At 50.1% G+C, this 16,807-nt stretch overlaps 1 protein-coding gene across 1 annotated transcript in view; it reads right to left on the minus strand.

Moving 5' to 3' along the window:
• The window catches only part of Myo16 (myosin XVI), a 297,006-nt gene that overhangs the window by 51,460 nt on the left and 228,739 nt on the right, over positions 1-16,807 (minus strand). Inside the window, exon 31 of the mRNA XM_050136512.1 lies at positions 14,070-15,260. Coding sequence (XP_049992469.1) covers positions 14,070-15,260 — 1,191 coding nt within the window. The remainder of the gene's footprint in view (positions 1-14,069; positions 15,261-16,807) is intronic.

The raw sequence follows: 16,807 nt of genomic DNA on the forward strand, positions 1-16,807 counted from the left end.
AGAATAACGGGAGAGGAGGGTGGGGGGGGGGGGGGGGGGGGGGGGGGGGGGGGGGGGGGGGGGGGGGGGGGGGGGGGGGGGGGGGGGGGGGGGGGGAGTGGGGAACCCAACATCAGGGAGTTTCCAGGTACTCCTGTCTGTGTTGTAGCTGGGCCAATCCACGCTATGTTGACTGGTTATACCTCTGTGAGAATGTATTACTTCAGAAATCCAAAAATCACAGTGCTGTGGCCCCTGGAACTGGTCAGTATGGAGGAAGCTGAATGGTTCCCTACTGTCCCAGGTCTAAACGTTTAGCAACGGAGCTGACCAACACAACACACACTCAACGGTGTTTCTACAGAGTGTTTGCCTCATTCACTTGCTTTAATTGTGTGTGTGTTGCCTAATGAGTCTTTTGTTTGTATATCTTGGTTTCTGAGTTTGTGTTTTGCGCATGTGAATCACATATATATGTATATGTACATATATGTAATATATGTGTGTATGTGTGTATTTAAAGAAGAGCGAGAAAGGGCAAAGAGTTAGGTGGGTAGGGAGAATCTGGAAGGAGATGGAGGAGGGAAAAAGTGACCAAAATAGTACTGTATGAAAACATTCTCAGTAAACAGCAACAGTGCACTTGTGCACTCATACATGCACATGAACGCGCGCGCGCGCACACACACACACACACACACACACACACACACACACACAGTAAGGATCTGCAACTCTACCCCATGATGCCCCTGCTCTTGGGAAGATGACCCATGGAGCACGCTCACCTCTCCAGCAGCAACTCCCCAGAGGGTAGATTTGGGCAGAAGGGGAAAGTTTGCTTGTCCCCCAACTCATAACTCACGGCCCACTCTCTGCTGCACATGGGGAGAAGCTTTACAGTAGGGAACACCAACAGAGGCGGCAGACTGGCGTCCAACGCCATATGTGCCCAACTGGAAGATGGTAGGGATGGCAAAGCTGGGGAGTGACTGTCAGTGTAAACAAGGCTCTCAGACCCAGAAAATGCACAGAAAGTTAAGCCCTGCCAGTTTTCTTTTAAATTTAACTAACTGGATCCTCAGTCTCTGCCATAAAAGGGGGATCCTTGAACCCAGAACCACCTGGCTGGGATCCAGAACCGCCTGGCTGGAACCCAGAATCGCCTGGCTGGAACCCAGAATCGCCTGGCTGGAACCCAGAACCACGTATGATCTTCCAGGTTGTGAGGTCTCTGACATTGCTGCTAGGCTCTTATCTCCTCGGTATTGGGTGGGGTGTGGATGCAGAAGTCCCAAAACAGTGCACAGAGGCGGTATGGTGGCTGACATTCCTTCAGGCAAGTAGTTTGTTCACATGACAGGGACAGCAAGGGGAGGGGGTCAAGTCTTCAGCTTTCTGCTTGCAACACCTGGTCTCCATGGAAAGCTGGTACCGCCAGTCATTTGGCAAAACGAACACAGGTCAGGCAGAATCAGCAAAGCGAAGAAAGTACAGACCAGAACAGCAGCAAGAAGAAACTAGAACGGTGGTGGACTGGGGCCTTCTCAAATACCTTGCTCATTGGAGAACTCATTGCTAATGTGCCCACATAAAATATGACGGGGAGGCCCAGGCTGCGCCCAACTGAACAGGTCTGAAACACTGAACTCCTGTGGCAGGGACACAAGCAGAGAGCCCACTCCTGGGAACAGATCACTAAAGTACCGGACACCCGGCACAGAGGGCCCAGGGCTACAACAGAGCCCAGGGGCATGGTGGGTGTCACCTGCCCACACTACAATCATTCACTCTGAGGGTTGGGATAATAAATGAGAAATCTCTATGGGGGCTGCAAACCAGATTAAAAACCCCACCAGGCTACTGAGGCCATTTCCTCCCATAGCCTTGGTGGCTTAGACGCACCCATGGTTGATGGGCAGGTCCAGATAATCCCTTGAGTCTTGAGCGCCTGGGTTTGTGGGTCTATACTTCCACCAATCCACGGCAGTGATTCCACAGACAGGATCCGTGACCCAGAAGACGAGCATTGACGACGAGAGTGACAGCTGAACCATCCGTGGGCTCGCTCCTATTTCACTCAGAGCAACAGCGTCCCTTTCTAAGTTCTCTGGGTGTGGGTCCCGCTCTGGCCTCCAGTCAGAGGGCAGATAGTCTCTCACCCTGCCCCCTTTCTCTCTTGTCCTCCTAGGATACTCTGCTCTTGCCTAGTGTGCCAGGCATGTTCATGTGTGGACTGGGGATTAACCCACAGGGTCTGGTTAAACACTTAAAACAGAAAGGGAAGAGAGCACTCTGAACAGAAACATGCATTTCTCTAGGATGAAGCCGAGTGTTGTCCGTGGAACCCAGATGCTATCCCCATGGGATGGGGGTTTCTCAGCACCCCTGTTTGTGAGGAAAGCCCGTATCAGTGTCCCTGGGGTTGGGGAGACGGATCCACTCAACAGCTCTGTTGTGCAAGCTTAGGTCCCTGAGTTCAAATATCCAGCACCCGTGTAAACAGCCGGATGTAGCAGTATGCGCCCGTAGTTCCAGTGCTCAGAGACAGGAGGGACCCAGGGACTCCCTGACAGTCAGTCTGTCCAGTCAGTGAGTTCCAGTGTGAGACCCTGCCTCAAAAACACAAGGAAGAGCTACTGAACCACAGAGAAGAGGCTCCAGCTGCAACACAGGCTTCTGGAGGAGAGCGATGGGGGAAGATACTCAGTGTTGACCTCTGGCGAACATCCCCCCCCCCACACACACACACAGAGAGAGAGAGAGAGAGAGAGAGAGAGAGAGAGAGAGAGAGAGAGAGAGAGACTGAATCCATGCAGTTTAGACAGTGCTTTGGAACCAGAGAGCCACAAGCATATTTTGGATAAACAAATCAATCCTGCCCCTCCTAGCAATTTCTCTCCGTCTACTTAAGGTCTCAAGGCAAAGAGCAGCCCTGACTATGACGGCTACTTTATCATTATTGTACCTGACACGAACCCGCGGTACTGGAAGTCCTGGGAGGAGCTACGTGTCCTGAGGCCGCGTGGAAGAAAAATCTCATTATCTATTAAATGACATGTGTTCTCCAAAGTTGTCACCGAGGGTTCCTAAGATGTTTTTCATCACACAGACACGGAAGCAGCACTCCGATTCCCAGATGGGTCAGATCGCCACGGTTTCTAATGATCATCTAATTAAGCAGACGGTTTGATGGCCTCCCAATGCCATATACGGAGCACAAAGGCTTCTTACCCTACCCCTAAATTAAAGCAAGGACTTCAACCTGGGTGAGAGAACCCAGGGAGAACCCCCATCAAGCATTAAGGCTGGCAGCAGAATTACTGCTGCCAATTGGGGCTGTCTGTGCTGGTGTGGCACGTAAGTGGGTGGATGGTTCTCTGCTCGGGCTGAGGTCAAGTGATGATGTGGATGGATGTGGCAAGGAGGCGGGGAAACAGAGTGTTGGGAACAGTAAGTGAGCCTGAGTCTATGGATCATCACCTGTGGGTGGCATCTCCCTGAGGACTGAAGGTGATTTATCTATTAAAAGTCTCGGGGGACGCTGTTACTAGACACACATAAAGGTAGCTAAATAATAAGGGACAAAGTCGATTCTCAAAAACTAAGATTGTAGAAGATGCGGTTCCCCCGACGGGATCTGCAGCTGAGCATCGGTTATTTTCCTTGAGGGATGTGCAAATTTTCCAGAGGATCACGGTGAGCTGTCCATGTGACCTGTGTCCCCATGAGACCCGGCTTATGCTGCCTACCCAGGAGATGAAAGCTGAAAACTGACGCCACGAAGAGTTATGAGGTCACAGATACGACTCGAAGAGCAGCGCCCAGCTACAACTCGGGCTTCTGTCTCCACAGGCTCGTGAGCTTGAAGCACCTGCCCTCAGGTGGTGGTGGAGTCAGGGAGGCAGAGATGGAGACAGAGCCATGCTGGATGAAGTGGACTGCTGGGACCTGGGCTCCGAGGGTTATAACCAGGTCCTACTTCTGGCCCCCATCATGTCAACAAGCAGCCTCGCACGCCTAAGGCCACAGCTCTGTGCCACCATTCTGCTCTGTTGATAGAGCCAAGGTGAACCCTTCTCTCTTAAGCTGTTTCTTGTCATGTGTTCTGTGATAGGAATGAGGTCTGTAACTACAAGCCCTGACACCTGGTTTCCAGACAAGCACGCTCGGCCTTGGCTTCCACCCACCGCCAGGCCAAGGTTTGTTCCCTTGCTTTTTTGCACACAGAGGGAAAATGATAAAAAACCAAAGTCCCCAATGGACACAGTGTCCTCTAAAACACTCCCTGGACATTTCTCTGGAGCATTATGGTTGATCACAAGACATGGTTTTGAGTATGGAAAAGCTCTTTTGGTGTTTTTTTTTTGTTTGTTTGTTACTATTTTTAAGGGACTTTGGGTAGAACATAGGTTCTCAGATGCCATGGTACAGTGTGGGCTATGTTGTGACCAGTGGGGTGTCGGCTGCCAGCCTCACTCTGCCTGGGTGTGAGCAGTGTGTCGGGAGGAACGTGAATCCTGCTCTCCTGTGTCCTCTTACTACAGTTCACAGACAGACACAGCACAGGGTAGCAACAAGCAGACTTAAGATTTCAAAGACAAACCAGGCTATCACAGCTAGAGTCTAAGACACTCTGGCACAGTAAAGGAAGGTGAGTGTGACCTAGACAATGTGACACTGTGTCTGGTCATCTCTGAGACTATGGAGTTTTCTAGGCCGCTTGTATAAATGATTACAGTCAGGAACAAGTAGGTAATTATACTGGAAAGTAATTATAAATCAGTCCTGTCTCCCAATGCTTTCAGTACAGCGAGAGTTTAACATCAGTGTCTTTGCAGGGTAAAGTAGTTCTTGCTTCCTCTTTTTCAATTGTTTGTTTCTGAGTCGTGTGTGTGTGTGTATTCATGTCTGCATGTGTGTGACCCTGCATCTGGAGGCCCTAGGCTGAGGTTGAGAATCATCCTTGCCCATTCTTCCACCATATTCATTGACACAGGGTCTCACACACAAACACAGAGATCATTGGTATGGCTAACACTGCTAGCCAGTTTACTCTAGGGTTCCCCATTTCTGCCTTTGGAGGCTGAAGTTACAAGTGGGCCACCACTCCTCCTAGGCATTTATTTGAATTACTGGGGATAAGAATTCTTGTCCCCATTATTTCTTAAAAGGCAACTTGGGGAGAAAAGGGTTTATCTGGTTTATACATCCATATTTTAGTCTATCACTGAAGGAAGTCAGGACGGGAACTCAAACAGGGCAGGGACCTGGACTCAGGAACTGATGCGAAGACCATGGAGGGGTGCTGCTTACTGACTTGTTCCTCATGGCTTCCTCAGTCTGTTTTCTTATAGAACACAGAACTGCCAGCCCAGGGATGGCACCACCCACCATGCTTCCCCCTCTTGGTCACTAATTAAGAAATTGCCCTACAGTTGGATCTTACGGAGACATTGTTTTCAAACTGAGGTTCCCTCCTTTCAGATGACTCTAGCTTGGGTCAAGGTGACATAAGACAATCCAGGACGTCCTCACACTTGCCCAGCAAACACTTTAACTGCCAAGTCATCTCGCGGCCCTTGCACGAGGTGTATCTTACCCTGCACATCCCTTCTGACTATCCCTCCACAGAGAAATAAAACACTGGAGAGTGTGGTGTGCAGCAACAATGAGGTGCAGATCATTAGAGCGCCCTCTCTCTCTCTCTCTCTCTCTCTCTCTCTCTCTCTCTCTCTCTCTCTCTCTCTCTCTCTCTCGTTGCTGAGTGGCTTGCAGAATGGAGCCCCAGGGCTCTCCTGTGAGCCCCCAGTGGCACTTTACTTTATAATCCAGAGGAGAGGCGCACCATACACCATAGCTGCTTGCTTTAGCAGGTTGACAGTATGAAAAAAAATTGCTGGTTATGAAAGGCAGCCCTCCTCTGAAAACACTGTGTTATTTCCGGAGTTTTTGGTAGCAGGTTCTCCTGCTGACAGTGCATTCCAAGCCTAATGGCCTCTTGGTTACATTTGGCTCGTCTGAAAAGATGCCCTGTTTTTGCCAGGTGCACAGCCCTCGGCAGACAGACATGCTAGCAACTGTAGGTTTACAGACGATGGGAGAAGGCAGCGTTCCTAGGTCATTCACTCAACTCAAAGCCGAGTTTTACACCACACCCAACTAAGCATTTCATTCTGTAACCTTCTGCTTGGTTTTGCTCCAAGGCATCACGGAACTGTGACGTGACAGGAACAACTGGGACGGCCGTTATTAGGAGTGGGGTGGCTTTACCATTTTCTCAAGAGATGACCGTGGTGGGAGGCAAACACAGTCTGAGGTTGTTCTTGGTTAGCCTCGTTTCTCACTTTGCTGTCAGTGACGACTTCATCTGTGTCCACAATGTTTAGTAAACAGTGAAGTCCCATCTTCCTCGTCAGTACTCATCTAGTTTCTGGGGGTCCTCACCAGATATGTGACATCTTCTCACGAGATGGCATCTTACGTCATCATCCCTACAAGGAGCCAATTTCCCTCCAGGCAAGATTCTTGGTGGGCACACCTGTGATGGAGCTTCAGTATGGCTTGCCTTCAGTCGTAAGAACTCTGTTCCTGCATTAGATTTTCTTCCTTTGTTGTGACCAAATTCCTGGGAGGAAGCCACTTCAGGGAGGGGATGTTTATCTTGACATCACAGCTCTGATACAGTCTATCAGAGCGGCCAAGGCAGGGTGGTGGGGCCAGCTCCTGCCTGTCAAGGCGTGAGGATGCTTTCTTACATATCCCTGGATCCCTGTCAAGGTGTGAGGATGCTTTCTTACACATCCCTGGATCTGGAAGCTGAAAAAGGAGGCCGACTTCTCAGATCCTTTCTCCTTTCACTGAGTCCCAAGCCCCAACCTGTGGGAGGGTGCTGCCTACAGCCAAGGAAGTTCTTCCCCTTAGTTAACTCTCTCTGCAAACACCTTACAGTCATCACCAAATGCATGCTTCACTAATGTCCCACGTGTTCCTTAATCCAGTCAAACGAGCAATCCAAATTACACACCACAGCTCCATCCCTTGTCAAATTGACATCCATACATTTCTCTCTGAAACAGTGACAGTCCCCAGTCAGAATACTGGAAAGGCCCAAGACAAAAGGGAGGCAGAGAATGGGGACTGGGATCATGGAATCTGATGAACAGTCCTGACCCCATCTTTCGTGCAGGACCCTACTGCAGCACAGTGGACTTTGGGGATCAGGGCTGCATAGAGAACAAGAGCAGCATTCTAGAACAATCTCCCAGCCATGAACCTGCTCCCGGATATCTCCTTGGAATGCAGACAAAAAAAGCAATAGGTTTTATCTGCAGCTTTCCACATCTGTCCCCGGTAATGAGTTTGTGGCTGACTTCAGAACGGAATTGTTTTCTCAGGGAGGGTCTTGGTATCACTATTTTAATGTTAATTGTTTCCAGAGACTGAAAATAGAATGGTAGGGTTTGGGAGAAAGCAGCTACGCGGCTGGCTCCTGACTGTAAGATGTTAGATTTTGTGACTGGCGGAATCTCTTAATCCTGAAAGCCTCAGCTTGCTCCTCAGTAAGCAGGGAGGCAACACCTGCTTCTCTCCCTCACAGAGAAAGGGAGTCGGAGCTCTGGTCAATAGGAGGGAGCCGCAGGTAATTGGCAGCTGCTGTGCTGTGGATGAACGCCATCACTTCCGCAGTCTGTGTGGGAGTCTGCTCTCCACTGTGTGGCCACCACCATGGCACTGCTTCTCTGGCTTCTGGGGCTTTGTGTTCTGTTGTGGGAGTTGCCTAGTTTTTAAGGGGAAGAGGAAAGAAATGGGCACACCAAGGCCTCCCCAGGAAGCTGAGAAGTAGCTTCTGGATGGGAACCCGACATCTCTCTAGGCCTCAGTAGTGGGAGCTGTCTTCTGTCCTCTCCCTGCCTCCCCTGCATCCAAGCTACGTTCACCTCTCCCAGGCCACTGCTGTTCTCTGTCAGATGATGTTTGGGAAGTCCCTCCACAAACAAGGTACACACAAGGAAGCCAGGGAGTTCCAGGGACAGTTGGAATTCAGCCAAGAGTCCCAAGTGCCTTAGGACCTCACGTTAGAGATTTGTTCCTCTACTGGGATTTCTCTCAGTGAAGTGGGAATCCCAGAGTCTGGGAGAAGGCAGGGCGGGGACAGGAGGTTTGGTCATTTATTGTTTTGTATTTCTAGTAACAAGCCCTGCACGTAAACTCTGAGTTATTGGGTAACAAGTCTGTCTGCAAAGCCTGACTGTATGTCTGTCTGCATAATCCTGGCTGAATGTCTGTCAGCACAAGCCTGGCTGTATGTCTGTCTGCAAAGCCTGACTGTATGTTTGTCTGCACAATTCTGGCTGTATGTCTGTCAGCACAAGCCTGGCTGTACAATTTGCTTATATGAATTATTGGGTATTTGGAGAGCAAAATTATGGTACTTTTGGGGAGATAAAAGTAAAACTATGAGCACCTAGGCATTTAAAAAGCTTTCCCAAATATTACAGAGGACAAATATTACCTTTGCATGGGTAAATTTGGCTACTGGCCTATTTATTAAAAGCCAAACAACATTTCTCAGCATCATTGACTAAAGTGTGATTTTTCCAGACATTGGAGAATTAGAAACATTCAACTGTATAGCCACACCTCCCTCACACGGATACCTTTGTTTGATGCAGAGGGGCGAAGCAATTAGTGAATTAGTCCCATCTGGCAAAGAGCCACGGTGCACCACAGCCCATGTGCTTGAGAAGGTCACAGAGCTGGCGAGAGAACACTTGCCCGGTTCCTTTTGTGCACAGGCCTGATGTGCACTTTGCTGTAAGCAGAAACACCAGCCTTCTCAGGGGATGCCAATCGAGCTTTTCCTCATTTGGACCCAGAGGGCAATTTTATGTTGATTTGAGGTGGTTCCGGAATGCAAGGGAATGTCTGTGCTCCTGAATGTTTGTAATCTTCTGTGCTATAGGAGGCTGTAGATGGCGCAGGTCAGCGGGGAGACTCACAGTAGCTAACCACGCGCTGGTTCTGTCTACACCTTTGATAACAGCCATGCGCCTTAGGGCTAACTTTGACCTACTCCTGGGAGCAGGCACACACTCAAGCACATTATGACAGAGGATGACATTTGGAGCGGAGGGGAAACTGAGCAGCTGTGGACCACAACACAAGATCTGCCCACAGGCGAGAGGCGTAGGTGATGCCGACTATTATTTGAGGTCAAGATTTGCATAAGTGCTGCCATCTCATCTGAATAGATCAGAGATTAAGGGACAATCCTGTTGTAATTTCTGCGCGAACGCCATCAGCAGAGAACAGGTATTTCCAAACAGGGAGCTTGAACGAGAAGGCATGAATCCCTGCTGGGAAGTCAGGAAGGCTTCTCGCTGCTGACCACTGTCCAGGTGCTTGCACTGTACCTGGCATAGAAGCCTTGAACCCTCACCAACATTGACTCAAGATGCCACTGCCTCTGTCTCTGAGCAGAAAATGAGATGGAAATTCTTTAACTTCGGTCTTTCCCATTTAGCACTGTTTGGATGTAGTATTTAGAAAAAACATATCTTCCCAAGTAGCAGAAAGTCTGTATATATTACCTACCGATTCCAGGGAACATTGCCAAAAATGGACGGAGGATCTTGCTGGGTGCGCTTTGGTGGCGCGCAAGCCGTGAGCACTGCAGTGCTTATGCAATGAACAGTGAACCCCGGATTCCAGAGTCAGCGTTGCTGGGGGCAGTGGGCACTCTTTCTAGTGCAGATGGGATGCAGGGATGGCTCTGTCTGAGATAAAGGGACTAAGAATATGTCTTTTCCCTTTAAGAATGTATAGATGAGATATTTGTAAGTATTAACAGAGATTTGCCCCTGGCATGTACTTCCAGCTCACCTAGTGGTGGGGAGTGGCGTGGGCAGAAGAGAGACAAACAACACAGAAACAGAGCTTTCTCTGCAACCCTGTAACCTGTTCCCTTTGGTCCATTCAAAATCACCTGCAGGCAAACTTTAAAGTCCTTTAAAGTCTAAGACAAACTACATTCTAAGATAAAAAGCACCCTTCTATGAAACTTAATTATAAAATGCAGACTTCCAAACCCAAAATATTCTTATCTGGGATGTTTACGTAATCAAATAGAATGTCTGAGATTTAGAGCCATTTCCACTTAGCTTACGCCAACCTTCAGGGAAAGTGCCGACTCTAAGAAATGCCTACATGACGATGTCTTTCTAGCTACGTCTCTGTACGTCTCATCTACTCTACTTGAGGCAGATTTTCCATCAGTAAAGACTCAACCCACCTGCTCAACGCAAGACAGGCTGTACAGTCAGTCATCTTTGGTACGCTCTGGGTTCACAGGGTCAGAAAATAATGAAATGAGTGTTTGTTTTTAAAGGAATAGTTCATGAATAAGATTCATCTTCGTTCTGCGTGGCTCCCTGCCACTCCCCCCGCCCAGACTTCCACAATATGGCTATTTCCATGGGTACCCCATCTTCCTGACCCTTTCCAGTGGGCCAAGCCTCACAAAGGGCACAAGGGCTGAACTACCACTCAGAGCAATGGCGCCTCCTAGTGGCCCGGCCGAGCCTCGCTCGCCGCTTGAACGAGGCCTCACGTTGTCAAAGGAAGCAACCCTCAAACCATGAGATGAAAGACATATGCCAAGCAGCTGATACTTTAACCCCAGGAGAGCAAAGTCAGATAGTGGTCCAGCCGTTTCCGCCTCAAGGGCCGAATGGCGAAATTCCATTTCTACTTGGAATCTGAAAAGCGCAGGTTGGGCATTTGTGAGTTTCCTTCCGCCAGGCTCTATGACTGTTGCTTGCTGCAGCTCAGAGACAAAAATGTATATTTCACCCTCCACCCTGACCTTTCTTAAAGAATTGTGGGAAGAAGTGCTCTAGACAGATCCACTGTCCTCCTATCAGGCTTTGCCTCCCTTTGTCCCAGGTACCTGAGAATAGAGTGTGGGAGCAACAGGCTGTTGACACGGTGCCTGGAGCCCTCGCTCCTGCCCCCTTAGTGCTGCCATTGCTTTCGGTCCCATGCTCGGGCCTATTTCTTTCCTCCAGTTCTGCACCCTATACAATTAGAGCTGACAAGATCCTTCAGCTTTCAAGAACAATCCATGCCTGTGATCCCAGCACTCTGGAGACTGAGGCAGGAGGATTGCCACAAGTTAGAGGTTGACTTAGGGTACATACTGAGACTCTATCTTTAAAAAAAAAAAGAGAAGCAAACTAATTTTTTTTGTTTTGTTTTTTTGTTTGTTTTTTTTTTGAGATAGGGTTTTTCTGTAGCTTTGGAGCCTGTTCTGGAACTAGCTCTTGTAGACCAGGCTGGCCTCGAACTCCCAGAGATCTGCCTGCCTCTGCCTCCAGAATGCTGGGATTAAAGGCGTGCGCCACCACCGCCCGGCTGAAGCCAACTATTTTTAATGAATGAGGTTGCTCACAATGTCGAGAACGGTCATGGGGTAGAATTACAAACCAGAGAACCTCACTGCTGTTCACGATTTCTCACATCTGAACTCACAATATCCACAATGAGGAATTTACTGACTATTTTATGCCCTCGAGGTCACCACGCCCCAAAGCCAGAGGAACACTGTGAACCGTGCAGCCGAGTGTGCAGAGCCCTCTCCACACTGCACGGCTATCTAGGAATGGATGGGGAGCACCACGCATGCCCGCCGTGACATAAAGTAACCACGCACTAGATGAATCCATGTCCAGGCGATTTCAGGTATAAAAACGCCTTTCAGTCTAAAGAGGCCAGAGGAAGATGGCAGAGAATGTGGAAGGAAGTGATCCCTTGGGTACACTGTGAATAACAGCCCGCGGACCCCGCAATAGAAAGTGGATTTACTTCGCTAGGGATGAACCCTTGTAAGCCTTAATAATCATGTAAGCTGCTCCAGCACACGGCAGGGGCATTAAATCCCTCCCTTCCACATCTTACCCATAAACCCTTTCACATTCTCAGAGATCAGCCTGCTCTATCTCGCGAGTGCATGTCAGACAAGCACGTAAGCCCATTTCCCTCACAGGCCAGAGAGAATTCCCTCATGCTCAAGTGAGTTGTTAAGAAAGCCTACATCTGGGCAGGGAGGACCCGGGCTCCTGTCGCTGGGATTTCGGGTATGACAAAGGTAGTCATAAATGGTCCTAAGGATTTTCTTTTCAAGTTAGAATGTATTTTGTGACAATCCAAAGTAGGAACAGAGAGGTGCTGCTATGTGCTTCAGCTGCGGTGCGGGCTGATGCACCTGGGGAGGGAAGCGAAGTTACAGGAAGTGTCCACAGGCTGCTGACACTTGTCTGTACCCTTGAGATGGGACTGCTGAGTCCTCCTCCTCCTCTTCCTCCTCTTCAATTTATTTCATTATTTATCTACACATACATGAGCATACCTGTGTACCTGTGTGTGGGTGCTTGTGGGAGCCAGAAGAGGGCTTCGGATCCTTTGGGGCTGAAGTTACAGGCTGCGGTGAGCTACCTGATGTGGGTGCTGGAGCAGAACCCACACCCCCAGGAAGAACAGTAAGTGCTTTTAACTGTTGAGCCTTCTTCCCAGCCCCACCCTCCAGGTTTCTAAGTAACAAGCTCTGTCTAGACTTACATGGACTTCACTCCTTTTAACAGAAAGGAATCTAGAAGAATCCACCCAGTTCTGACCTATAGAAAGGCACATTCGATGGGACTCTGAAAACTTTTAGTTCTAGCACAGAATAGCAATTTTTGACATTATTTAATGCTTTCTTTTTAGATCCCATTTTGGTTGTTGTGATAAAATATGACTTGTAGAATTCTAGCAGTTTGCTCTTCCTTACATGTATAATTTCACTTATTAGCAGCCTATAATTAGGAATAAATTGTTAGTTAAACAAACCATCAGCCTCACAAGGCATAGCTGGGGAGTGGTTCCTCTTCCTCTTCTCAGAGGTTCCTAGCCTTGCCCTACTTTGTTTATATTGCTTTCCACTGTTTCCTGATTTTACTATATAAGGTCCTGCTCTCCTCCACCCAGAGGAGCGAACATATTTACGCATTCTTCCTTAAAGAAGGAGCAAGTTGGTGAGGGCACAGAACACTGTGCTCTGGGTTTAGCTCTAGCCATCAGTCCCTGGTCTTACCCCTGACTAAGACTCCTCCCCACTCTGAAATCTCTTATCCGAAGAGGCTCAGGTACCCATTGCCTCTGTCCTCAGTGGGACGTGGGGGTCTGGCGGTTACATTTCTCCTTGGGATAGAGAGATGCCTGCTTCATTTCCTCTCCAAAAGATAGAACATTGAGAAGACATTTTGATTTTGTAAAAGAGCATTTATATATGTGTGTGTGTATTATATATATATATTCCTCTCTATGACTGTTGGATCTTCAAGCACACCACACAGGACATCGAGGATGAACAGATGCGCTGAGCACTGTATCAGAGATTGCCAGAACATTCTCAGAGAATGGCGAAGCTGGCTGCATTCCTCATCTGTGGAACACAGGGTGTATTTTGCTGCTAGCAGCTGGCTCCAGCTGCAGCAACCTAACTGCCAGTTCCCTGGAGTAGCCAGGAACTGCAGACTGTCCCTTCAGCTGGGCTGTGTCTGAGAAAACAGAAACAGAACGAAGCTTCGATCTTCCCTGGGCTGGGGATGTGAGAGAAGAAAACCTGACCACGAGGGCCACACTCTGTTAGGGACAAGGGAATAACTGGACAGATGACAATCCCAGATACTGTTGGAACATAAGGACACCAGGGAGGGATGGTGAATAGGAAATCAAACACATATCAGCAACATCAAGCCGGCAATGGATGCCGTGTTCAAGCAATAAGGATGTGTTATAGGAAAACAATAACAACACAGCTGAGCAGGAACATTTCAAGCTTGCTAGCTCACATCGAGTGCAAATTTGTCACATCATGTCAGGGCTGGCATTGAGAAGTCACAGAAAGATGAGTTCCTACCTTATTGCTACTGGTCGCCTGGGGTCAGTTTCTGGGACACCAGCTCTGACTGGTCCCTCGCACGGGACGTGGCTTACTCTGTGCACACAGAGGAGCATTCACACCCACACCCACCAGGGTTTCTGCTCACCTTCAGCCTCCCTGATCCTGCGCCCCACTGCGGACCTGCGCAGCACACTCCTTCCCGAGTTGAAGAGGCTGGCCAGCTCATCCAGGGGACTGGACAGCGGCCTGCTGTTGGGTGGGCTGTAAGGGCTCGGAGGGGAGAAGGTGGATGAGGCTTTCCTAAGGTCTGCTCTGACTGTCCTTCCAGGTGAATATGGAGTTTTGACGAAGGAGCTGCAGGGACCCAGTATTGGGGCTGAACTGGGCTTGGGCTGTGTTCTGGGCAGGTCAGAGTTAGTCAAAGCTTTAGCTGCCGTAACCAAGACGGAATCTGGTGGGAAGGCGAAGTGTGTGGGTGGCCTGCAGGGTGCAGGGACTGGTCCACAGGGTGCAGGAGGTGGTCCTGGGGGTGGTGGTGGCGTGGAAGGTGGTGAGACTCTGCTGGACCCATTAAACACAGCAAAGCCAGGGGATGCTGGCTGGTCACTATCGCCCTTCTGGGCTTTTGAGGACTGCGGTGACAAGGGACTGGAGCCTTCAGATTGCACCGGGTACTTGAGGTTTGTCTCCAAGACTGGCAGTTTCTTCACCTCCAGGGGTGTCAGGGGTGACTCATCAGAAGCTGGGGAGCAGGTCACTGGGGTAGGAGGGAAGACGAGGAGCGGTGGCCTGTGGGGAAGCAGATTTGGGAAAGGTGGAGGGATGTCACACGTGTCCTTCAAGGGCTGGCAGTTCCCTCCGCTAGCCTCCAAGACGATGGCTTTTCGAGTCTCCAAAAACAGAGGAGGTGAGGCAGGCAGAAAGGTGAGCATCCCTGGACCACAGCCCTCCTCAGGCAAGACATACTTCATCTCCTCGTACACAGACTCGCCTTGGTCGGGGCTGTCCGTCTCAGAGCCCGCTGCCCTGGCTGCATTCCCCACCATCTCTATGTACACAGGCTCAGCATCGTCGTCATAGTCCCCCTGTGGCAACGGCAGGTGCAGGGGCAGCTGTGGTGTACATGGTGGCACCGAGTCAGGCCTGGACCACTGCACGCTCAGTGTCCCTGGAGCCTGATGCCTGCCCACATGGCCCATCACACCAGGAGGCCGCGGTCCCCAGATCTCCTCGTAGGAGCCGCTGAGCTTCGTGTGCGGACTTCTCTTTGGCTTTCGAGGAGGGATTTTCTTCATGGTGCTATAATCATCGCTGTGGGGTCTGGGTCGTGTCAGAGCTAAGGCAGAAGAAAGACACAGGAGGATCAGTCGGCAACGTGTCCCAGAGAAGCCAGGCCTACATGGGGTTGAGCAACCCTGCCCCGAATCATCTTGATTGACACCACCCGTGTCCTCTGAGCAGAAAAGGCTCCTGGCTTGTGGTCTAGGACTCTGAAGGGGGACCTAGATGCCCGAGGCCACTGAGGGAAACTACCTTTGGTCTCGGCACCAGAGTCAAAGGCTGCACACCGCGGAGGATGAGCCGCAATAGCCCGCAGAGAGGGAACTACAACAGACACTTTAGGATGAGGCATCTGCTCTCCTGGGTGACAGCGCCTGGAGGTTTGGGGTGTGCAAATGAATGGCGGTGTAGAACTGTGATTGTACAAGACACCTGTCCTCAGCCTCACATACAGAGGAAAGCCGTTCCCTCAGAGGCCGGGGACAAGCTAACGGGTGTGAGCAGAGGGTTTTGCTGTGCTCCTGGCAACCTGTGCTCACACCATAGTGGAAAGGGCGAAGTGTGTGGCTGGTTTTCTACCTCCATGGCCATCTCTGCATGACGGTGTCGTCCTGGAAGTAGACAGTGACTATAAACCGGAGATGCTAACTCCCCAGTTCCTAATGGGTGAGCAATCATTCCAACTCCCCAGAGCGCTGTCCCCAGGCAGCCTGATAAAGGATAGCATTTTCCTCAGCTGAGAGAGATATTGAGAAGACCCTGCCTTCTGAGGCTGGGCCATGCCAGTGCAGTTAATACCCAGTTCCTATTCCGGTAGAAGCCTCTCTGAGTGAACCCCGACTTCACTTGAGAAGTGTGGACACCTCACAGTAGACCGCTCTGGGGGGGGGGGATGTGTGGAGAAACCTCAGGGAGAGGAGGAACCAAGGTCGGAAGGTCCAAAGACCAAGGTCAGATCTAGAAATAGATAAGCCACACCTTTAAGAGCCTCAGGTTTAAAGATGATCAAGGTTCTGCTGCAGAGAACAGGCCAGTTTCTAGACTACCAGAGAACACTGCCAACATCCTTAAATCCAAAGTCACTGACATCTGGGGAATTTGTAACCCCAAGCACGCTGTGCAGTACTGGGGCCTATGAGTGGACTATGGCTCTGCTTGGGACACAGTGACCTCACCTGAGAAGGTCAGCATTGAAGCAACCCTCAGCAGTACCCTAGATTCTGAGAGGGGTCAAGGACATATGCGGTGTGGAAGCTGAAAAAAGCTAGACAGAGCTGAGCAGGGCTTAGGCTGCCAAGAGAGGGCGGGTAGATAATGTCCAGCTGGCTGAGAATGCTTCCCGGCCAGGTGTCCCAGCTGCTTGGAGGGTCCTTCCAGTGTGACAACGAAGAGACAAGGCAAAGGACTTATTATGAAAGGGATCAGGGCTTTCTTGATTTATGACCCCAGCATGGCTCCCTGGCATGTTGGAAGAGGGCACACTATCCCAACATGGAGAAGGGACTTGGACCCGCAGGAAACTGCTCTGAAGTTGGAGCCACACGCCTGCTGACAATATCCTCCACTAAGACTTCAGAGAGACCTGTGGAGCCCTGCATTGAT

This window comes from Alexandromys fortis, unplaced genomic scaffold (assembly GCF_014885135.2).
Source record: "Alexandromys fortis isolate MF-2015 unplaced genomic scaffold, M_Fortis_MF-2015_v1.1 scaffold_3, whole genome shotgun sequence".
Taxonomy (NCBI): Eukaryota; Metazoa; Chordata; class Mammalia; order Rodentia; family Cricetidae; genus Alexandromys; species Alexandromys fortis.